Source organism: Equus quagga, chromosome 1 (assembly GCF_021613505.1).
Source record: "Equus quagga isolate Etosha38 chromosome 1, UCLA_HA_Equagga_1.0, whole genome shotgun sequence".
Taxonomy (NCBI): Eukaryota; Metazoa; Chordata; class Mammalia; order Perissodactyla; family Equidae; genus Equus; species Equus quagga.
In genome coordinates, this window is record NC_060267.1 from 127,637,684 (window position 1) to 127,662,879 (window position 25,196).

General features: G+C 39.4%; 1 protein-coding gene across 3 annotated transcripts in view; it reads left to right on the forward strand.

Moving 5' to 3' along the window:
• Positions 1 to 25,196, forward strand: part of FHIT (fragile histidine triad diadenosine triphosphatase) — a 1,344,516-nt gene that overhangs the window by 1,076,892 nt on the left and 242,428 nt on the right. For all 3 annotated transcript variants that reach the window (XM_046685108.1, XM_046685118.1, XM_046685128.1), the window contains 2 exons: positions 17,115 to 17,260; positions 19,571 to 19,600. In XM_046685108.1, coding sequence (XP_046541064.1) covers positions 17,115 to 17,260; positions 19,571 to 19,600 — 176 coding nt within the window. The remainder of the gene's footprint in view (positions 1 to 17,114; positions 17,261 to 19,570; positions 19,601 to 25,196) is intronic.

The window sequence follows — 25,196 nt, forward strand, 5'->3', positions numbered from 1 at the left end:
ATAAAGTTATCATTTTATTATTTTTTTAAAATATCTGTGATATATACTATGACAAAGTCATAGGTACTACTGTGGCTTGTTGCCTACATTTGTAGCTTAAGAAGACGCAAAATTTCAGGTAGAAGTTAGTGAAAATAAATGTGCACCATTTCCCCCATTCACCTTCCTGTATTCCCTCTTTTCTATCCATGCCCCTTCCCCTAAGTGTTCGTGTGACCCCCATGTTAAGAACCCCTGACTTAAGCCCTAAATCATGCATTATCAGTTTTACATCAATCAATTAATTCACAGAGATTGAAAATGATGGTTTGTGAAAATCTATTTTCCTTTCACTTTTAGAGCTGGAATACTTTTAATAACTTTTTGTCACTGGAGCCATTTGGGTTACCTTGAAATATAGTTCAAATAGAATACATGATACCCATTTTGCAGATGAAATTACTGAGACTTAATTTATTTGCCCAAAGTCAAAAAGCTACAAAGTGGTAGAAATGGAATATAAATCCAGATCTGCGTCAGACTTCATGCTGGCTTTAAATTCTGTTCTACCATTACTAGTTGGTTCTTGTTCTACCGTTGACTTGTCAGTTAGCCTACATCTTCCTCCTCCCTACGTGACAGCCTTCCCAGTGCTATGGCTTGAAGGTTAGCCCGTTTCCTCGTTTCCATTTTCTCTTCTCTTTCTCGTCTATACTTATCCCTTCTGTGAATGTGCTGTAGGCTGTCCCTGGTGGCTCCCAAGTTGACAGAAAACTCCACTAGTAGCCTTGCCAACAAAGATCAGAGTGAGAAATTGTCTCCTTCAACTCAATACAGGGCTTGCATTCACACTCTGAGATAAAATGTGTTTTGTGGAAACAACATTTCTCTGTCAACTCATCTTGAGCTTATTCTCAACAAAAATTTCCAAGCTGTTTTCACACATGCTGCCGTGAAGTCACACTCCTCCATTTTCTGGTTGAGCAAATGGGAGGCTGGACCTAGGGACTCACCCACTGGAAGAATTCTCATCCTTAGATTCAAAACTTAGGGCAAAACTTAAGAAAAGGAAGACAACCCAGAGAATTTTCTGTTTGTAGGGGTGAAACATTATCTAGGAAAATAGCAGTTATCTTTTTTTCTACTTGTACTTATTAAATAAGATAGTAGTTTCAGGCTTATTCATTTATTAGTCATCAATTTCAACAGTCATTCATTCAAACAGTCATTCACTCAAACAGACATTTACTCAAAGCCATCCACTCACCTATTCATTCAGGGTTTAGTGAGTACTTTGTGTCCAGGAAATGTACTGGGCACTAGGATATGACTAAAACCCAGACATTCCTGACTCTTACTCTCATTTTATTTTTACATTCTAGCTAGGAAGTGAGTAAACATAAATGAACCCTACAATTCCAGAATTTGAAAAAGGTTCTGAAGGATACAAACATATGAGGAGTTATGGACGAAGGGGTACTTTAAATGGAATGGACAAGTCCCCTAAGAGGTGACATGGAAGTGAGACCTAGCCAGGGCTCCAAGTGCTGGCCTTTGATCCAGGGATGAATGAGATGTGACCTCTGTTTTTAAAAGAGCTATCAGACTGGCGGCACGTGCTGCACTATGGAAAGCGCCTATAGTAGAGGATTGTGAGGGCAAGGATGTGCCTACATCTGCATTTCCTTTTGTTGTCTCAAAACAAGGATTTTGGCAGGAATTTTGTTTGTTGCTCATCATTCATGTGAAATATAGGAAATGCCTGGTGTTGATGTCGCCCATTATGTGAGCCCTCTCCTTCATATTGTTATGTACAAGAGAACATTTGGTGGAGAAGCTTTAACGCTTAACAGCCAGATTTAATGATGTATTCAGGGGTTGGGAGGTTTGGTTACATATAGTTCTCAACGAAGCTATTTGGGGAAAAAAATAAATTGTCGACTTTATTTTTGCCAGACAGGGTTTTGGGAGAATTCAGGAGCATATGACAATAGGTGTACCCTTCCTGGACAGAGTATTGGATAAATACGTCTTTTTAAAGTCATTTAAAGTCCTTGAATTTCTTCAACCCATTCTCTCCTGCTATTATTGAGATGCATGTCAAGTATGACACCAGTTCCTGGCACTGGTTTTAAATTTGTGGCCCATTAGCCATATCTTTTATTTGTCCTACCCAGAATTTTTCATGAATTTGAAGTACAGACAGTCTTAACTTTGTACAGCAGTGTGGGAGTGAAAAACGGCCGTGCAAGCTGCAACTGTGCAAAGCAATCTTAGTAATCAATGGGGAAAATTATGATAGTTCCATTACCTTTAAAATTTTTGTTAAAACGCTTAAAATTCTTTTACTGTCTGTTAAAAGTGTATAGGGAAGGGGCTGGCCCCGTGGCCGAGTGGTTAAGTTCGCGCGCTCCGCTGCAGGCGGCCCAGTGTTTCGTTGGTTCGAATCCTGGGCGCGGACATGGCACTGCTCATCAGACCACGCTGAGGCAGCGTCCCACATGCCACAACTAGAAGAACCCACAACGAAGAATACACAACTATGTACCGGGGGGGCTTTGGGGAGAAAAAGGAAAAAATAAAATCTTTAAAAAAAAAAAAAGTGTATAGGGAAATAAAAAAATATTAAGACTAATAATTATTTAGTACACTGTAATTTAAAACATTAGAAACGTTGAGAATTAAAGTGCTGCTTTTTTCCTGGGGAAAACACTTATCAAGAGTAGTTTGAACAGTGCTTGCCTTCTTTTCCTGGTCATATAACTTAGAATCCAGACAGAGCATCTTTTCTATGCCTTGGCAAATTGTCATACTCCTTTCTGAGTGAATCAGTTTCGAACATTTTATCCTTTGTGCTCTCAAAGCGGTGAAATATGAACTTTTTTAAAACGTGAAGTTTTTTGCTGGCCTCACTTCCTCAGGTTCAGGTACATCTTCCTCCTTTTCATCATAGCCACTGCCTACATTTTTGTTGGTGAGTTGGCCTTCACTGAGTGCCTCTGGCTTCACACCTCGAGGCTCTTGAACAGCAGCATGGTCAACCTTCCCGTGGTCAGCTACTGCTTCTAAAACGTCATTTACATTTGATTCACATTCCGCTTCCGGCAGTATCACTTTTTGTTTCTTTGTTGCACTTTCCTATTTGTTGGCCAATTCCCTCTTCTCATTGTCCATTTTTGTAAAATGTCACCAGGATTCAATCAGTGGAGGACCAGGAGGCAACACAGCTACATACTTCGCTGGCTGTGTGTGACCAAGTGACAGGTGCATAGTGGCCTATCACTGACAGACTTTGAAAGAAGTGACATGGTAGGTCACTGATCATAGGCACATCTGTTATTTACACAGTGTTTTGTGAACTGAAGACCTAGCAGTCAATTTGTACTTTATGCATTGACTCCGAGGTAATAAACCTTGGTAACTGATATTTGAATTATATTGTTGGGAAACGGATGTTATTTGACTAAATTGTGGTCAGTGAAATTTGTGTGTATTGGAACCGTGCAAAGCGAGGGCTGCCTGTAGTTGCCAGAAGTTAATTATAAGGGAATTATACATAACATCCAATTTCCAGTTTCTCTTGAAACAAACAAGCAAGTAGTAGCTGCCCACCTTGGGGGATGTGTTTTCCAGTTCGCCCCAGTTCCCACCACTCCCTGTTGTCATACACTAAGAGCTTCTATTGCTGCACTGTCTAATGCAGTAGCAACTAGTATGGGTGGCTATTTAAATTAAAATTTAAAGTTTAGATCACATATCCACGTTATGGTTGCAAAAAGGAATATGCCGGACAGAGGGAGGCCTTTCAAGAATTCACTTCTATTGACTTTTTTAAATTAATTTTTTATTGCAGTAACCTTGGTTTATAACATTATATAAATTTCTGGTGTACATCATTATATTTTGATTTCTGTGTAGACTACATATTGACTTTTTTTAAGTTACCATTTGTTCAACTTTTACTTTATGAAATGTCATTATGAAAAAAAAAACTTTGTAACACCATAATGAAGCAGGTATAAATATTGAGCCAGCATTGACAAAGATACTAGGTTAAGAGATTTGAGGAAGAAACAGTCGCTTAGAAGGAGTTTCTGGTTTGAAACCCTGTATTTGTGAACGTATTTCTTCTGTTATGATTGTTTTAAAGATGTCGGAGCCTCTTCTGTCATTGGCAGTTGACTTTATTAGGAGGAGAGTTTAAGCAGATGGAAAGAACAAAACTTTCTCCCGTTACAGGCTTTGGAGGTTTAGTGATATATGCTGAGCTATATTTGCATACAAATCACTGTCTTGAAAAAGCCTGCTTTCTTGACACTCTGGCAATGTAGTTCATTATTGAAGTGTTTTTTTTTTTAACTTTTTGATTTTTAAATGAATTGCCTCTTTGTTTTTAGAAGCTGCCTGATTAATTTATTCTATTCTAGAAGCTACCAGAGTGACATTAAAATGTCTTTTGCTTCCTGTTTTGGAAACATTTGGAAATCACTTCCTACTTAATTTTCACCCTTTTTTTTGGTCTGGTAGGATTCTCTGCATTTTTATTGGTGTAAATGATTTAGCCTATTCTTTAATTTTGAATGATTCATGCAATCATCTTCATGTGTCCAGCTGTCTTTTGTTGGAAGAGACACATCCTAAATTGTTCACTGCGGAATCAGATTAAAATGACTTTAGTTTTATGCCATTTAAAAAAATCTTTAGTTTATCTTTTGTAGAGGGTTCATGCTCATGAACACATTCCTCAGACAAAGAGTGCACTTTTTCCCCCCTCCTCAGGAATGGGTCTATTACAGTCTAAGCTAAAGTGAATAAACGTGCGAGCCTATTTTTAACTGTTCTCTTGGTTGTGGTCAGGAGGCTAAGAGTCTTTTGCAAGCTGAAGACCACAGCGTGCACACACACACACACACACACACACCATTTTACAAAAAATTTCAGGAGATTCCTAGAAGCCCTGGAGTCCATCCACACACCCAGGTTAGGAAAGTCTGCTTTAGTTGATTCTCGGAAATCTGTAAATTCAAGAAAGAAAGGTCTGGAAATGATGAGCCACATGACATCCTCCCCCATGGCCTATATAACATCACTCTCCACCACCTACTCAAGCCAAAACCCTGGCAGCCTCTTTGATCCCCCCTCTCTCCTTTGTCCCCACCCATCAGTAAGTCCTTTTGCTCCTGTCTCAGAAAGATATCTAAATTCTCTGCATCTCCACTGTCACCACTATGGTCCAGGCCTGTTTTGAATCTCACCTAGTCTCTGGTAAAGACATCACCAGTGGCCTTCAGCTTTCATCCTTGCTTTGAGTGAATCTTTTTTTCTTTTTCCTACATAGCATTTAGTGTGATCTTTTTAAAGGAAAACTCAGATTCTGTCATAAACCTCCACTCTCCACTGCCTGAAATACTCCAGAGGCTTCCCCTTGCACATAGAATAAATTCAAACTGCCAACCAAGGCGGTGGAGAGCCTGTGCTCTTTCCTGACACTCCAAGTAAGCAGGCCAAGCTTGTTTCCAATTGAGCAGCCTTGGCCTGGAATGTTCTTTCCCTTGCATCATTGAACCTTTGCTTTCTCATCTCAACCCTTGTCTCTTTCACAAGTGAGCCTGCATTTTAATCTGTTTCTTGCCTTTTGCCTACTCACCCTCTAGAACATACACCTTTGGAGGGGAGGGGATGCATGTGGCTGGTCTGTGCTGCATCCTCATTGTCTTACACAACACCTACCAGATAAGAGGCTCTTAAATAACAAATACTTAATGCATAACTGAAAAACATGCAAAGTCCTAAAAAGTGGCTTTGACTTTACCCTTTCCTCTATAATTTGTCTTTATGATCTTCCCTGGGTAATTCATTGAGAAGTTCATTCATTAAACACTTGTTGAACATATTTCACTATGAAATATTCTCATATCATTTCTTTTAGATTGCTAACTCAGGGAGGACTAATCTTTTTTTGGTGAGGTTAATTCAGATTCTGTGAGTAAGTTGAGTCTGGTCTGCTTCAGCATCTCTTTGAAACTACAATTTCTGAAACATTGGGAAGAATTACTTATAAGAAAGAATTCTTCCCCAGATTAAGCAATGAGTAAGCACACATGCCATTGACTCTTTTACCAAATATTTATTGAAGGCCTACTCCGCATTGAATATTGTGTGTGGAATGCCAGTTGAACTGTTGACAAGAGAGTATTTCCTCTCTTCTAAGAATGCTTTACCTGCTGAATATTCCCTTTTATATCTTCCTCTTCCCCCTCTGCTTTTCTCTCTATTTCTCTTCTCCCATTAAAGGGCCTCTGCTATTCTGTATTTACAGTTTGGCTGCTCCTTGTCTTCACATGGTATCTGAACTGTGATGTGTAGCTTGCTTCATTGGCTTGTCCAGCTGCACTAAGATCTGATGGAAACTGGAATTTTCAGTGGCTCTTGAGTGGCATAAACAAACCTAAAGTTGGAATCCATGCTATTCAAGACCTGATGGAATTTGCACTGGAAAGACTCTATCCACAGGTGTTTGGGTTTCATTCTGGCAACCCTGTGGAGGTAGACACTCAGTATGCTTTCTTCTCATTCACATACTTGTCGAATATAAGTGTGTACGTGGTAAAGTGCTGTTAAATTATTTATATTGCTTGCAGTTTTCCAGAAAATCTCCAATGAATTGCAGATCTTTAGCATTACTTTCTGATCTATACTAGACTAAAAAGCTTTTCACAGAGTTTCTGAAGTGATTCTTATAGCAGAGTATATATGTGGTTTAAAAAAAATTCCCCCATTGGGGATGATTCTTAAATATTTCTTTCAACTACTGAGTGCACTTTATTTTTCTTCCATCGCAAAACTTCAACTCTTAACATCTGAGAGCATTTTTATGACAATGTGTTCCCACTCCCATGTTTACACATTATGGACAGATACTTTTGAGAGACAGTAACTTTGTTTTTTAATGCTCTCCTAACCAGAATTGTATAAATTCCACATACTTCTGTATATCGTCAATAACAGTAATACTAGATTTTCATAATAGCTACTCAGAGACATTGCAAGACCTAGAAATTACTTCCATATCATTAAGAAAGGGGAAACTGGAGTCTTGGAAAAAATATTTCTATTGCTTTCTGATTGAAGAATGGCAGATACTTGGTATGCATGCTGATACTCTTCCCTCCCTCATGGCATCCATCACTAATAAATCTCTCCATTCTTCTCTCCCGATCCCTATCAAGGCGTCACAATCCTCTTCAACATACTGCTCTAAGCAGCTACTACAAGGTGGATGGAATTACCAAAAGAGATGAAACCCATTTAAGAAACTTGCTCTAGCACTGTCAGTCTGGTGAGCAGAATCCCCTGCTGACTCGTACTTCAGAGTGCCCAACTGCACAACCAACATTGCTGGTTGCCGTGGAGAAGGAAGGGGAACTTTGGGGTCTCACACAGACAGTTAAGTGCTCTAGCCCAGAAGTGACATTTATCACTTTTGCTCACAACTCCTTGGCTGGAATTCCTTGAGCTTCACCCAACCAGAAAGATCCAGGAAGTGCCTGGAGAGGGCAAGACCCTGAAACACTTGGCAAATAGCAGTAATGACTGCCAGATCCCATTTAACGTATTTTAGTGCTCAACTTCTCAGCATATTTCATTTAGCAGAATGCCCTCTTGCTTTGCCTGTGTGATTAATAGGAGGTTTACCCTATTTTTTGTTTAAAAAGCAGAAAACATCTTCAGGCATCTCTAAGTTTTGGTAAATGATGCTCAGGATTCCCAAAGAACATCCTCTGGGACATTTGTCCTATGCAATCTTCAGCAAAAACATTAAATAAATAAAATAATAATAATAGTTTTATTGTTATTTGCTTAAAGCAAATATGAGAAGAGTTGCATAGTATCTCTTTTTTTTTTTTTTTTTGAGAAGTCAGATTGCACATACTCACATTAAATATCCTGATGAGTACTGCTGTAAAGAAACCTATCTTACTTCATTTCATCCGGGGTTTCTTAATCTTCTGTGGCTACAAGATACGTTCTTTCTGTATAATAACATCTCATGGAACCAGTGTCCTGGTGAGCTGCTATAGTAAACACTGCAAGAGATACATGGAGACTTTTATTACCTTGGGAATCATTGAAAGAGCATAGACAATTTTACCACATGGCCCTAGCCAGGATTTTCAGTTTATAACTATGTGACCTTGAATATGTAGTTTAACTTTTTTGGCCTCAACTTCTGAATGTGGAAAAAATAGGAGTGATATTATCTACCTCAAAGAGTTACTTCTTATCTCTAGGACATAGTGGGCAGCAATATTATATATTCTTTCCTTTCTCTTCTGATATTATCTACTTTTCCCCACATATTTAGTTTAATATAAGCATAACTTTTTCCAGTTCTGATGCTCTTAGGTTAACCAAGATAGGATTCCTTTGCCTTGAAAAATTCACAGAAGGATGTGTGAACTTTAAACCAAAGAATCTACACCAGAGTGCTACCAGGTTGCAGGCTCTGCTTTCATTTTACTTTCTTTGAAAGCTGCCTGTTTTCTTCTCCTTATGAATGTGAGTCTCACCTGTGAGCATCCAGATCAGTGCATAAGTTTGGGGGATTGCTCAGGGCAGCTCTACCTAGAGAAGGGTACCCAGCTTCTCTTCCCCAAATGACTAAGGACTCATCATATCTTTGGTTGAAAGCATTCTCCAGTATAAAATGTGAGACTTCTAGTAGATATTTGTGAGATGCTTGCCTTGTGATCCAGGTATGAGCAGAGTGCTATCATTATCTTAATCACACTGTCCTGGAACTTATCATATTCTAGAAATCAAATTTGCTTAAAATTACGTTCATGCCATTTATGCTTATGGTTGATGAATATCCCATGAAGTCTTCATTGAGTTACTGAAATAGGTATGTTAATATCCAGTGGGGAAAGATGTGGCTCAAACTGGCAAGATGCTTCTTCATAATTGTAATTGTTAATTTGGGGGGTAATATTTCTACCTTTCCAATAAAAAAATTCACAGAAATGCCTACATTGTGTAGAGCAGATTGCTTTTTAAGATGCACCTACTTTGATTTAAAGTTCTGCAACTGTGCTGTTTAAATCAAATAAATTGAATCTTCTCTTAAAAATTACCTCACGGTTCATCCTGTTGTTGTTTGTTGAAATGACATTAAGAATTATTTTAAATATTTGCAAGGTCTAGGTTTATTTGTTAAAGCAAATAATTCATTACACGGGGTCTGCAGAAGTCTGTAATGCAAGTTGGAAAGCTCCTTTCTTATCATTGAACTATGCACTGATCTGCAGTAGAGACGAATACAGTCTCTTCTTTTTTATTAGTTCAGAAGAATGACTAATTCTGTGTCACATTATTTGATACCGACTTACTCCATATTCATATATACACATGCTAATCAGCCTCATCAGAATCAATGATATTTTGATGGTTTGATTTATTTTAGTGACTTTTATATTATGAATCCCTAGAATAGATCAGATATTGAAAAATAAATGGGAGCAAGTCTAAGCAACTGTGAGAATAATATTCTGCTGTCTTCTTTAATTAATCATCTGAATCAGTACATTTCCATTTCTCTGTCATGACTCTGTATTTAAATATTTCATATTTGTTATGGAAATGCTCCCAATTTTTTTTTTAAATCATCAATTATTATCTTTGATGAGCAAATTTTGAAGTTTTCAAGTACATTTTGAATAAAAATGTAGCAACGTAATGAACTTTTGACGTAGTTTGGCAGATTCTCGCTTTTCCAGCATCTCACTTTGTTCTTGACTGCACCATGCCTTTGCAGTTGTTTTCATGGTTCACAAGACTGTATGGGAGGCCACAGAAATGACACATGAGTCCCTTGTTACGTGCCCGATTGACTGATGATGACTGCTTAGACCTCAGGATTGACAAGGATTCTGAGCCTCTGTGGTTCAAAGAGAGAATTATGTGGTCGATTATTGATGTCTGCCACAGGTTTAGCACTGAAACATCTCCTGCGTAATGGAAAGAGCTTTGGTTTGGGAAGGTGAAGAGCTGAGTTTCGATTCCAATTGTCCCTAACTAACCGTGTGACTTTGAACAAGTCAATTCACCTTTTCAACCCCCATTTTTTCATCTGACAAGGAAAGTATTAGAGTACATAATGTTGAAGATCCACCCCAGCTCTAAAATGGCATGGTTATGTCTTCTCACTAGGACATGCAAGATACCTTGGGCACCTGTTCATTTTTATAAAATCCCCAGAACTGTTTTTCAAAGTTACCAACTGTGGTAGATTGTTATCATAATGACCTCCAATGCAACATGCCCATACCTCTTTTCAATGTGGTCTTTCCTCTCCTCCTATAAGGAGGTGGAATTTACTTCACTATGTTAAATCTGGGCTGGCTTGTAATTTCCTTTGACCGCTAGAATGTGGAAGAGCTTAAACCTTAAGAGGCACTAGATATTCTGCCTCTGGATTGGGATGAAAGAACATGCAGAGTGAGGAGCCCCGGGTACCTGGCTGAGCCCAGCCCCAAGATACCTGCCAACTGAAAGCAGTTGCATGAGTGAGCCCAAGTGAGACCAGCAACCAAAACCATCCACAAAATCATGATAAGAAAATGAGTCAATGTTATTTTAAGCCACCATGTTTTGGGGGTGTTTTATTTTGCAGGAATAGATAACTAATACAGAAACAGGAAGTCAGTCAGTGGCTCTCCCGGTCTGGAAGGTGTGACAGTTGGTGCTGTCTATCAGCTGAGGTCCCTTAGTTCTCCTCCATGTGGCTCTTGTTCTCCAGTAGGCTAGTGGTCTTTTTCACAGTATGTTGGTCTCAGGGTTCCAAGAGGACAAAAAATAGAATTCGGAAAGTCTGTTAAAGCCTGACCTTGGAAAGTCACCTAGTGACACTTCCACCACGTTCCACTGATCAAAGCAAGTCACAAGGCCAGCCCAAATTCAAGGGGAAGAGAAATAGACTTCAAATCTCAATGAGAAGAAGAGCAAAGTCACTTTGCAAAGGAGCATGTAGGATGGGAGGGATTCTTGTGGTAATATGTGTAAATAATCTACCACAACAACTTTAGGTACTTGACTGGTGCAAAAATTCCATTTGATTTCTTTCTTTTATTGTGTGTATTCTGGGTTAGCTGTGTGTCAGGGCCTGGCATGTCGCCACACCACTTTAATGTAGCAAAAACACCCTAAATGTTTATATCCCAAAAGACAGAGACAGTCACTTCTGAGTAGGTGGTGAGAGTGGAGAGGAAAAGGGAAAGAAGAGGCATTACCAAGTTTCTGGTAGTCCTTGGTGATATAAACGGTGCTATGAGAAAGTCAATGACTCCCAATAATTAGACTGCCCAACAAGCAAAGGGATTTTTCAGTGTGTCTGACAGCCTGACCCACTGACATTGACTGTAATATCTAAAATTCCTCCGGAGTCTGCCAACCCAGGGGAGCCAAAGTTGCCGTGAAGCAACCCAAGCTCAGAGACGGAAAAGGGCCAGAATGCAGGCTCTGTATTTCTCCTTACTTCCTCCCGCTGACCCCTTGGTGCAGGATGGTTCTCTTGTTCTTGAGCCCCTTATTCTCAGTTCTCTGTTAGGACAAGGTCATACTCACTACCTCCTTTGCCCAGAACTGAGGCCTCCTTCCACCATAAGACTGTGCATCTCCTCTGCTTTCTTCATGCAAGGCTATGTGTTTCTCAGGCCTCTAGTAGTTTTGCCCAATATCTTTGTATTTCATGAAACGTGTGATTCTCTTCCATGAACAGAGGCACTCTGGGATTGCAAGCACGCTTTTAATAAGAGGGTAGGCAGAAACTGAGGCGTGAAAGCTGTACAAAGCACGACATCACAGTGCTGTGGTTAAAAACATGGACTTTGGAATTAGACAGGCTTTGGTTTGCTCCAAATTTAGAGAAATAGTCTCTGATTGTAAAAAATTAAAATGCAAGAGCATACTGAAAAGTTTATCTAACACCCCTAGGCAGAGTTAGATTCTGCCTCCGCTGTGCTCCCACAACATTCTGTACTGATTTCTATCAATAGCACTCATCTCTCTGTGTTGTAATGATCTGTTTACACTGCATGACAGTTTGGGACATTAGAGTGTAAACTCTTCCAGGTCAGTTACTCTGTCATATTCATCTTGGCATCCTTACTCCTAGCACAAACCCCAGACTGAGAAGAGGCTCTAGCTGTGGGACCGATGGATGAATGGGTTGCCAGCCAACCAATGGGTTGAATTACTCCTCCATTTTTAAAGTCCACTTTAAATCTCATCTGCACCAAGAAATCTGTTTGATTCTCCTCTTGTCTGAGGAATCTTTTTGTCTACCGTAGGAACTAAATTGTAATTATTGCCTTTCTCTTCTTTAAGAAAATGTCATTACTAAATGGATAGCTCTACTTTAGATTATAAGGGGAGACCAGATCCCATTGGATAATCTCTTTAACAGGTTTTCACACAAGATGAGTATTGGATAAACATATATTAAATTCAATTGAGTAGATTAACTTTTTTGAGGATTCTCACACACATTGGCTAAAAAGTCTTTTTAGAGGTGTTAATCTCAAGCAAAGAGGACCCAGGAGAAACTGTGTTCTTATAGCCTATGTATAATATGGGATTTGCCCATTAACAAGGCCTAAGAGTCTCCAAATTAAATTACGCTGCGTCTGTGATATTATCTTAAAAGAACTGGCATGTAAACAGTGGAAGTAGAATTACAAGAGCTGTCTGCTGTTCCTCAAAGTTAATTTGCTTTCCCTGAGTTGTTTCTCTAGGAACAACATGGAGCACATGATACTCACCATCTTCAAGCAATATGGTGTTTTCTTCCAAGGCGTATACACTTATTTTGAGAAAATACTTTTATACTGAGATGAATTTGTGAATAACACATCATTTTGGTGCTCTCATGTGTTTTCAGATCATATGCTTCGTTTTTCCAATTAGAGATGGCAGAAATTCCTTTAGTTGCATCAGGGAGTAATACTCATGATTTATGCATGTATTTATACCACAACACATTTCCTGGTTGTGATTAGTCTTTAAAAGCATTGGAAGTGTTACACAGGGTCATGGAAATGCTCTACCATGCTCAGAGATTTTTATTAGAAAGTTAATTTTTTTAATATACCATCACGATCTTTATCCAATGCGCTATTAAGGTAGCTTTATAGTGCTCAACTTAGGAAAAGAGGAATAGGCCCCCAAATACTTATAATTACTTTTAGTTACCCCTTTCTAATGTGATGCCTCTAAATCAGGGGTTGACACTCTAAAGCCCATGGGCCAAATCTGGCCTGCCTTCTCTTTCTGTAAATAAAGGTTTACTGGAAAATAGCCACACCTATTAGTATTCGTGTTGTCTGTGGCTGCTTAGGCATGTGGCCCACCAAACCTCAAATATTTACCATCTGGCCCTTTGCTGAAAAAGTTTACTGACCTGCTTTAAACCCTTTATGAACCCCTTTACATTTTCAGCTAGCTGCAGAATAACTCATCCCACTCAGGGGTTACCCATGGTCACGCTGGACCTCTTGGTTCCTGCTGCACTGGGAGATCTGCTCTGCTTCTGGAGCCCCATCTGCTCCATCTCTACCTCCCGTAGGACTCGAGTTATCTGTTGCAATGCCTGTCTCCTGGATTAGAAGAGCAGGAGCAACTTCTTACTCTCCTTTGCTATTCCCAGAACCTAGCACGGTATCCACACTTAACTGGTGATCAGTGTTTATTGAATGAACAAATGACTCACATTTCCTAGTCATAATATAAAGCAGCATTTTTATAGACATAGTTTACCTGAGACTGAACAATCTAGAAACTACTTATTTCTAGTTATAAAAACATTTTTAAAACAGGATTTTTACCTTCATAATTATATTTCCTTTGGGCTCGTATGAAAATTAGTTTACATTAAAGATGAGTTTACATTTCTCCAGCTCAGATCCAACGTTAGTTCCAACTATGCTAGATATTAAAGATAAACCTCTTTGGCTTAAAAAAAAAATCTTGCAGACTATCCTAATCTTGTATAGATGATTAAAAAGTAAATGAATGTTGTCTCCATTTTGTCAGGGTCTTAGTACTCAGAGGTGGCTGATATGAGGATCTGGTTTATTATTTATTCATTCATTCCAGCAAATGCTTGTTAAGTGTTTCTGGTGCTCTAGGCAGGAGTGAAACAGCAGTAAACAGGACAAAGTCTTTGCTCTTGTGGAGCTTACATTCTCATCCAAGTAGGTAGTAACCAACCGAGAAAACTACCAGCTGGTGGCAAGGGCTATGAAAAGATGTAAAGTAGGGTGACGTAAGAGTGAGTAAGCAGGTACAGTGCTCCTCTGAGAGAGTGGCTTCAGAATTAGAATCTGAATGATAAGAAAGAAGCAGCCATGGAAGGATCATGGGAATTGAATTCTAGGCAGAACACACAGCCAGGACAAAGACCACATATCTGGCAAGGAGCTTAGTGTGTTTGAGGAGCAGAAAGAGGCAAACGTGGCAGATATTTAGTATTCAGGAGACGGGTGGGGAAAGAGGAGGTTCTGGAAGTAGGTAGGCAGCAGTCAGGATGTAGCCTGGGGTAAGGTTAAGACATAGGCTCTTTTCTGCTCCACTTTTAAAGGAACTCAGGGTAGATCAACTCAGGTTGATCCTGACTTTCTGCTGCCCAATTAGTGCCTAGAATGGCCTAAAGAGAGTGTTAGATAGTGAGTCTGCAGTTGGCCAGGTCGACTATTCATATAACACACACGAGCTCCTGATCCCACCCCGTGTGACTCCAGACCCATTTACCTCCCTGTAGAGTCCTGTGGAGCCTATCTGTGTGGCTGTTTCCAGGCTGAGATGCCTGTTTGGCCATCCTCTGGGTCCCAACAGAACAAAGACAATGATCACTTACACGAACACCTGCCTGAGCTGACACTCTCAAAAGTCATCTCTATTTCATCTTGTAATCATTTGCCTATAAGTGTGTGTGTGTGTGTGTGTGTGTGTCTGTGTGTGTGTGGATTATATACAGGTAAGATGTCTTTTTAACAAAGGGTTGGATTGCAGGGAGTATACATGTCAGGACAGTGTTGCCTAAATGGGCTGGTCAAAAATGTTCAACTGAGAATGTGTTTAGCTTGTTTAACTGTTTAGTGACATGTTGTATTACTATTAACAATGTCCAATGAAAGTAACAAATATATATGATATACAACCCTGTGGTTAAGTGTGCACAGGATAAAACATCTGATAGATTCAGCCATTTTGATTCAATTCCATAAACATGATTCATGAAACACTGAGTCTAGACAATCCTTTGCATCAGACAAGCAAAATGGACAGATAATATAGGATTTTTTTTTATGGCACTGAAGAAACAAAACCTGTCAGATGTCATTGACATTACTAAAGTTACGTTAGATGCAAAGATTGTTCATTCGTTGCACCGGTTTTCACAGTAAGCAATTGTTTAAATAAAATGTCCCTCCTTCCCCACCTAGGTGTTGTGTGTAGACATAGCCTACCAGGGCAATTATGGATATTGTTGGAAGCCTGCAAAGTTGTCATCTTGCTGTGGTTTGGTGAAGTCAGGGCCTAAGGGAGAGTGTAAATTAAAGCAAGGAGGAGGAAGATGGGGAAAGGTCTCTTTTAACAAAGAAAAAGCAACTCAGTGGGAGTGGAGGCTGGCAATCTGCTAAAAGGAAATGAAAGGAAATTCTTCATTTCTAAACGGTTCATTGACCCATGATAATAAAGCAGCCCTGCCAAAGAAGGATAATTATCTTTTTAAGTATCAGATGCCCTGTGGGTGAAGGCCTCCCTTCTCCTCTGTTGAAAAATGAACTCAGATTAAACAAATGCTCCTTTTCCTAGTTTACTATTGACATGAATTTTTTTATTAGGAGCAAAATTAATCAGTTTTCCCCTTTCTTTTTTCCCCCTTCTCTTACGGAAATCAGGCCCGCCCAGCTGAGCTCAGTGCATTTCCCCTCGGGCCCTGAGTTCTACTAACAGTATGATGGGCTAAAATGCTTGATATTCTGGTGAGACTAGCAATTGCAGAATTGTGGTTTTATTATGCCCCTTAGCTGCTTAGATCCAGGCAGAAGCATGCTCTCCTAGAACAACAAGAAAAAAAGAAAAAAGAAAGAAAGAAAGAGCATTAGAGTGTTTTTTCTCCTACTGGTACCTGAAAACTAAACGAAAATTAATATATGTATGTGCATGTGTATACATATGTATGCATACATATATATGTATTTACTCACACATATATGATGAGTTCAAATACAAAAAGGACCTGAAATGTTATTGATGATGTAACGTTGAATATTTATATGATCCCAACAAATGATCAAACTTACATCTTTTTTCTCTAGACCTTGTTATTCGTCCAGACCAATGTAAACATGTTGACTTGTCTAACTTACAGAAAGCATTAAGATGGTGTTGTTTGTATAAACAGACAGCCGTTTTCTTAAATTAATGATTTAACTTTAACTGTCCTCTTGAATGCTCAATAATCAGTCTGAGGAACCCTTGCCATAAATTACTTAACCACGTGGTACATCTCTTGGTTACAGATGAAGTTCTTAGTACATTTTCAGAATGTGTACACTCCTTTTAAAAATAAAATAAAATAAATAAAACTGTTACTATTGTGTTCTCATTACATATTTCTCTAAAGAGATATTCAAATTAAAATTTTAATCGCGATGCTCTACGCAGAGAAACCAACTGGATATTCCAGTTGCTTTTCTAACCTAGTGCCTTTGGCTGCTTGAGAAGAGAGAGCTTTAAAGCAGGTGTCAGGAAATAATGGTCCAGAATAGATCTTGCCTCATGGCACAATAATATCAGCCAGCACTTGTGTCTCTCTGAACACTAATGTCCCTTTTTCTTAAAGGAATTTCTTTGGCGCACCACAGCTTCTCCTTCAAAGTATAATTAACCATGTTTGTAAGCTCTCTTTGAACTCCTTGGAAATCAGTGGTTGGTAAATATTTGTTCTTTTATTCCTTAGTCTTTGAGAGTTCAGGCCCTGGGCCAAGGGGATTCAATTCTGTGGGTATAAACTTCTTGGTAAAAATACTACCCAAAGCCAGCAGAATGTGCCTTAACAGACCTCACTGCAGATGTCCTGGTGTGTCCCCTTCGGCCAGTGGAGCGCTTCCGAGACCTGCGTCCTGAGGAAGTGGCCGATTTGTTTCAGGCAACCCAGAGAGTGGGGACAGTGGTGGAGAAGCATTTCCAGGGGACTTCTCTCACCTTTTCCATGCAGGTGAGTGTACAGAGAGCTCGGAAATTATTTTTCTTCCTTTTCAAATCCTAGCTTTGGGCTCTCTCCCTTTTAAGCTGCCATCTCACTGGGAAGGCAGCTGTAATTGTTTGTGTTTTATATAATGGCAGAAAAAAAAGTTCCTAATCCAGGGCTGCCCCACTGTCCATCGGCCCTAAGGTGGACTGTGGAATATCAGCTGAGGCGATGTCTGCAGTGTTGTTTACAAAGCAGGTGGGAGTAATGGACAAGTGATTTAATGGGCATTAAAACATTCCAGATCTTTTACTGGAACTGGGCCTGGACAATAAATAAATACCATTTATTCCAGGGTAAATATGTTTTGAGTGCTGCATGGGCTCAGCCCTGCTCTATTTCCTGGGGGGTAGAGATATGCAAGTTAGGTGGAGACTTACCCTTAGAGGGCTGACCCTTCTCCTTAATTCAAGCCTCTCTTCTTTAATTCTTTAATTCAAGCAGTGATTGGCTATGGATTGGTAAAAAGCTGGATTGATTGACTATTCTGTATGGCCCACTTCTCAGTAAAGAAAAGAGATCCCCAGTCGCTGGTGATTTTTAGGCAGACGTTGAACCAACACTTGGGAGGAGGAGGCCCATGATGGATCATGAGCTGTGGGAATTGAGTAAATCAATAGTAAGCTACCATGGGCTCCTTCAGATCCCCTGTGGAAAGAGCTGAGGATATCAATACACAAAGTTCTTTGTGGCCTTGAAATTTAATGACTTTGCAATAACCCTGTGGAAAGAAATGGATCATTCCATGATGTGAGACCTTGTCCTCAATGCTTTTGTTAAACTGAATATTTATCACCTTTCCTCTACCTCAGAGAGAACAGATAAACAAAGCCACTGTTTTTAGGTTATAAAAGGCTCTGACTAAAAATACTCATCTGTTTCATAACAAAAAATTTGCTGCCATGTCTGTGTTGAGACTATCTAAACTTCCCTGTAAAATACCTTGTGTGTGTGTGTTGGACCTCAAGCTATTTGAGTCACCTTCAAGCAGGTAGTGAAGCCCAGGGTGGATTCATCAAGCTTATGCCACAAATCATGTTTCCAAAGAGACCAAATGAAGGCAAGTGGGTGAAGCCATCTGTCAGTGTTTAATGAAATACTAGAAGAAAATTTACATTCACAAAAAATGGCCAGTGCTGATTATTTAACATGATTCACTAGAAAATTAATTTCATCAATAAAGGAGCTGACTTGTGCATAACACTTAGAGTACTTTCATATATACAGACTTTTCAAACCTTTTTAGACTTTAACCCACATAAGATATGCATTTGTTTCAAAATCATGTATATCCTCCACAACATACACATATATAGACAAATGAAACCAAAGTTTCACAAAACAATGTTTACCCATTCTATGTACTCTAGTAGTTTTTGTTCTGTCATATGATTTCTTTTGTTTTTAGTGCTGATCACGACTCATTAAATTGACTTCATGACCCCCTAATGGGTTGTGACTCCAAGTTTGAAAACCACTGACTATATAGTTCTGCTTCATCCTAGCCACAGCAGGGCAAGAATTCTCACCCCCTTAGTCTGAGTCGTAGAGGTAGAAAGACTTGCCTAAAGTTGCAAAGTTCTAATTCAATTTTGGAATTTTTTTCTCATTGTAGAGATGTTGCTTGTTCTGCTATCCCAAACCAGCTAGTACTTGCTTGTATTGTGGCTGGTGATTGGGCGAGTTTGCTCATTTTCTACTAAGCAATTAGTTTTCTTGGGCTTCAGAAAGCTGAGACTGAATCAGGATGGGAAAAGGGCCCAGATACAATCAACGCTCCCACTCTCTCCCCCAGGATCACAACAGCCAGGGAGGCCCACTCTTGGACGTTCTTCCCAGATGAGACACACCATCTTCTTGCTTAATGGGTTATGTTTACAGCAGATTTCCTTAGTAGAGACTTAAAATAATCAGACATTAATTAAACTACATCTGATTTAAAGATAACCAAAAGGTGTGATACTTCACCTCCCCAAACGTTTTCAGCTTTCTTTTAGTGCAATTAAAACCACAACCAAGAGCAAATAGCATGAAAAGTAGCACGGGGTTGGCTTACTGGATAATTTATATCATTTTTATACATAACTTCTCACTTACTCTCAGGTGGAAATGGAGAACTGTCTGGTCCCACACATTTTAAGTGAATGGTCCCCATGAGAATACTATAAATTAACACACAATGAAATTGGATCTAAATTATTAACAGGTGATATTTTTGAATAAGCAGGAGATACCATCTATCTGTTCTCACCTCTGTTGGTCTTTTTCTACTTCTAGGATGGCCCGGAAGCCGGACAAACTGTGAAGGTGAGTGCTTATTATGTGCATACAAATTAATAAGGGGCAATTATGAGAACTAATAAAAAATCACACTGAGCCATTTGCAGCACATTGCTGTTTCATTATGTTATCTTCGAGGTCAGAGAGACCCTCAGCATTAGAGCCATAAATCCTGACAATATAAACTATGCCAAGCAATATGTTTCTCATTAGTTTACAAGGCATTTACCTTTTGTAGTAAAATTATTATTGTACAAATGCTAAAACAGAAACTAAATCAAGGTGTCCTAACAGAAACTGAAGTCAAAGGAGTTCATGCGAGGTAGTGTCTAGGAAAGAACACCTATGCTGTATGTGGATTGGTGCGTCCCGTTTTAAGCCTGGGTGTCTTTGACACGCCTTCTGGTCCTTTGCATGGTCTGTGTTTGCCTCATCTTGAGTGAAGGGCCTCCGGGTGTAGTAGCCGCACAGCTCTCCTTCAGTCCTCGCTCTGTGGTTCTCTCCACCCCCACACCCACACTCTTCCTCCCTTTGTACTTAATACCCAAGTTCTAACCTAATAGAGTCAGTGGAGCTCAAAGATGGGTTTTTAAGTGTGCTAGGAGAGGAAAGGAGGATTTATTAAGATGGTCTCTGCCTCCCCAGTAAAGCGATATAAAAGAATAAAATCCTGGCAGATTCTGCTCTCAGCCCCCTTCCTACAGATGTAAATTCTTACACAGTTGTGTCCTATGCCTAAATCAGAGAGAAGGCTTTTATTTTCCCCTGGTGCTAGAAATCAGAAGCAAGTCAAGCTGAGGTACTAATGTTATACTTTGCGAAATCAGATTTTATGCCCTGGGAGCAGATAAGGTGATGCTCGGCACCAAACAATGCCAAAGAAACATAATTCTCTTTTGATCTTAGTTTGCATATGGCTTTATTTAACATAGCTGCCACGAGACTTTTCAAATACAATTGCTGGGAAGTACTTTTGAGGAGCAAATGTCCTATAGGGAGTGCCACCAAATTTTTTATGATAAAAGAAAGAGCTGGCTTTCTGATTGTTCCAGACACGGGATGTGATAGGGACAGAGAGGACTCACAGCGTCCCTCCACCCTGCTGTGCACCCCTATGCCAGGCTTCTAAATACACAGACGTTAAAAAAGGACATAAATACAGGTAACTTCTTTTTGAAATTGTTTCTTAAAAGGCAAAACACGAATATTTAAACCTGGTTACTAGTTTTCACAAAACTCAATCTTCAAATGTAAATTCGAACAACACCAGACTAGTTAAGTGCACTGTTTGATGGAATTCCTTCAGTCCTTGAAAGTAAGGCTGCAGAGGCCTAACTAGCAACATGGGAGAATGCACAAACCATTATCAAATGGAGTGCACAGACTGATAATCTGCACATACTAACCATGCCTGATACTTATATGAATATAGAGGTTATATGATCTCAAAATTTCATTTCAGAATTCTGAAAGGGGGATTAAAAATATTTCCTATTCGTATACAAGCAGGCGTTGAACAGAGGCAGAAGGTAGATGAGTGGTTCCAGGGGCTAGAGAAAGAAGGGAATGGGGAGGCACTGCTAGTGGGAAGGGTTTCTTTTTGGGGTGATGAAAAGTTGTGGAATTAGATAGTGATAATGGCTTTGCAACCTTGTAAATATTCTAAAAACTACTGAATTGTACACTTTAAAAAGGTGAATTTTATGATATTTCAATTATATCTCAATTAAAAATAATAATAAAATAAAGCACAATTAAAAAAAAAAAACAAGCACGAAGTCTGGCAGGGCTGGGCACCATGGCTATAGACTCTCTGACTCTGATAGTGACTATTTTTTGATGTCCAATTACCTGGCTAAAATCTTTAATGGTTTTGTTAGTTTTGGTGGTGAGGATGATGGCGTAGTTCTTGGTGTATAGTACTAATATAGGAATTGTTGAATGTGGTTATTAACATCACTGCCATTATTATTTAGCTTAAGTTGATATTTTTATAGTTCTGTTTTTTTAATCAGCAGATTATATTGTTTCGGACATCTTTCAAATGTTTCCAACCTGATCAGAGAATTTCCCCACTATGAATTAGCAGGGCCATCTCAAATGCTTTGTGGAATATAAAATGGTGAAAAGAAAATAACCATATACATATATATAAAAACTTCAATGGATGATGAAATTTTGAAAACTGTCCTTTTGGACTGAATCTACATTTCTAGAGTTGTCTAATTTGTTTTTCCAAGTGTGATTTTTACACTACATATGTGAAAACTGAGTTTGGTGTCAGTTTTAAAAGAAAAATTGATCCTCAGTTTTTATTCTAAATTCACTGATTTAGAATCCTTGTGGTTGGGGCTTGGGAATCTTCATTGTTAACAAGTATACCCTGCGCTTCTTTTGAGTGCAGATATTTACTGGTCTCACTATTTTATGGTAATAAAATAGCAGGTGGTGATGGCCCCATAAACTTGACCTATGGAAGCCAGCCTTGTAGTAGCCAGCCCCGCCAGGGAGCAAAGCAGTATCTTCAGTAGTCAGCTGCTCGGTTCTGAAAATTACAATTCAAGACTGAGCATTTCATATTTTGAAATCCACAGAGTTGCTCATTTTGAGGCAGCATTTGACAGCCTGCCATGGCAGCGCAGTGACTGTTCTCTTCATCTTTGCCTGTGCCTGACTCTTGGTATTCCGTGTGGTGCCTGGGTTCTAAACCATTTTTGTCTCATGCTGGGTGGTAATAGCAATAAGCCCAGTAATGATCTCTGCCCCCGACAGCTATTGTTATTCTTAGTGAAGGTGCACCACTGAGTTCGTCTCATGACCATGGCGCCACTTTATGGTGTTTTGTTTTAGGGGCTTTAAATTCTGCTTTGCAAGAACAAGGGTGGCCTCACTGACTCAGGAAGGCATTTGTAGCAGGAAAGGGAAATATAGAAGTAAAAGAGTGACCTCTTATTTCTCGATTGATTATTAACTCACCTTTTGAGTTTAAAAGTGGTAGAGCACTGCTACCCACCAGGTGATTATGGCCGCCATTTGGACATCCCACAGGCTTGGGAAACAATCTTTCTTCTGGTTTCAGCCATATAGTGCCATATGCATACACACATCACCATATATGTACGTGTCCAGCCGTGTTATCAGCCACCCCTGATCTCCCCGCATCTGAAGTAGCCCTCCTGAACCCCTTACTCCCTATCCTGTCGTCTTCTTTGATTTCCTTCAAGGCATTCTTTGCTGACTTTTATTTGTCTGTGTGTTTGTTTTTGTTCCTGTAACTATGCTGTTTCCTTTATCCCTCCAGAATGTCATCTTCACGAGGACCTGCATTTTATCACTGTTTGTTTTGACTCTTTTAGGTGGCGGGGAGAGGAGAATGGAGATGATGATGGTGCTTCACTGGATAGAACAATCTCTGCCCCTAGGGTTCTAATTCCGGTTGATATGAAGTAGCGATAATAGGTACTTGTATTCCAGTGTGCAGTCAGGGGTCCAGGTTTCCTGGAATTTCTGTCAGGAATCTCTTGTATTCTAGGTGTCACTGGCAAAGACTGAAATTTCCACTAGTCAAGGTCCTCAATCATACTCCAAAATGTAATTCCAACTAGCCAAATCATTAAGGCAATGCTCAGTCCTTTCAAAGGGATGCTGCCTAATAAGTGTAATGTGAGCTATCTTTTAGAGCAATTATTGTGTGAATCTTTGGGTGGGAGGGTGTTTTAGGTATATTAAAGAGAGAGATTTATGACAGGCAGGTAATTTAGAATCTCATATGTACTATTTATAGAATATGCTTGCTTACACTCTTCTGTGTTTATGGTGCTTGAATCCTCTGCTTAGATCTTTAATTTTGCGGTACTAATGCAGTGGGATGTATCTTTTAATAACTGTTGATATATTAGCAATTACTTTTCAGATTGCTTAGGAAAGAACAAGAAAAGGAATTCTATAAAGAAGTGTTATTTAAAAAATTTTAAAAAAACTCTTCTATTTACTGAAGAGTTTCTATCCTCCTAGAACAGATTTTCCCCATGGAGATTTGGTAATCTTTTTATTCATGAACATAGAAGATGTTTTAGCTCTTAATAAAGTCCAGTAGTTGATACACTTTGGCATCAATCAGAAGTTCCATGGGAATATCTGCTCTACTAATTGTTTAGCTGTGTGTCTTTGGGCCAGCCTCTTAACCTCTCTGAACATCCATTTCCTCATTTTTCAAGTGGAGGAAACCCTATCTATTGTATTGAGTGATGGTGAGGACAAGCTGACATGAAAATATAGCCTAGCCCATCATATACTGTCCCTGGGACCTTATGCATGTTTCTTAATCTTAATCTTACCCTCAGTTTTCTCATCTGTAAAATAAGCTAAGGCTGGGCTTTAGGAGAATGTACCTGGCATTGAGACTGTCTGTAGTCCTGCCCAATTCACTTATTTATTCACAGTGAATTCTCTCATGATTAATTGCTGCCTTTCAGCTGAAATTCTTGAGAAACCTTTCTTCTGATCATATGACTTATGCTGTTTGAATATCTAGTTTGAAATTGTTCTAGAAGTGATCACTTAAACATTCAGACATTCATCTGTCTTATTAAGTGGAGGAAAAAATCTCTACCCTGACCATGTTAGCCTCTGCTGTACTCCTAGGTGGTAATGAGTAAGTCATGGTGCTGAACCAACAGTATATTTGACAATTACTGGAAGCAGAGTTTCATAGAACAGAAACCTGCCAGCACCCATGCTGATTCAGTAGGTTTGGTGTGGGACCCAGGACTCTGCATTTTAACAGATAAGGTGAGTGATTCCCATGCACACTTCACTCCAGTGCAAAGCCATGTACCAAAGAAGTGACAAGATGATGTGCAGGAATCTCCACTTAGCTACTCACTTTCAACCCAAATGAATTCCTAAAATTTGGTGTGCACAGAAAGGAGAAACTGACATCTTGAGAATGAAAATGATTTGACTTGACTGTTATTTATTATTTTTATCAGGAAATAAATTTCAAGAGAGCTGTAATTTGCCCAAAACTTTTATCCTTTGATTAAAGCCGTGTCGAAAAGTGCTTTGCTTGTGTTTATACTTAATGTATATATTTACTGCCAGAAAAATTAGTATGTTCAGGATGCAGGAGCTTTTATCTTGTGAAATTGCCTTACAATTTGTGTCTCTGCTCTCAGAATGAATCCAGTTTGCCTGAGTTTGGTAAACCAAAAACAATTTCGGTGCTCAGGGCGTGGGTTTGGGTGTACAAGTGGGAGTTGATGCCTCTAAGCCTGCCCTTTCCCTTGGCATGTACGTGTATCTGACTGTCCCTCCCCTCCTGGTGATTTAGGGGCAAAACCCCTGGTCCCTGGCTCTCCAGGCAGGAGAAGGGACCATAAGTCTACCTGTCTTCTGTGGGAAACATCCCGTTTCCTACTAAACCCTCAAGGCCTCTGCTAAATAGGTATCAAATCATTGAGATTTTCCATTTCTAATTGGTTAATTTTGATTTGCGTGATGCCATTTGGGTCAAAGCATGGAAAGAAAAATTAACCAAGCCTCCTAATATTCTCCCATTTCTATTTTTTCTTTTCTCTGTTCTCTCAAACTCACAGGCAGCGGAGGTGGGTGGGGTGGGTGG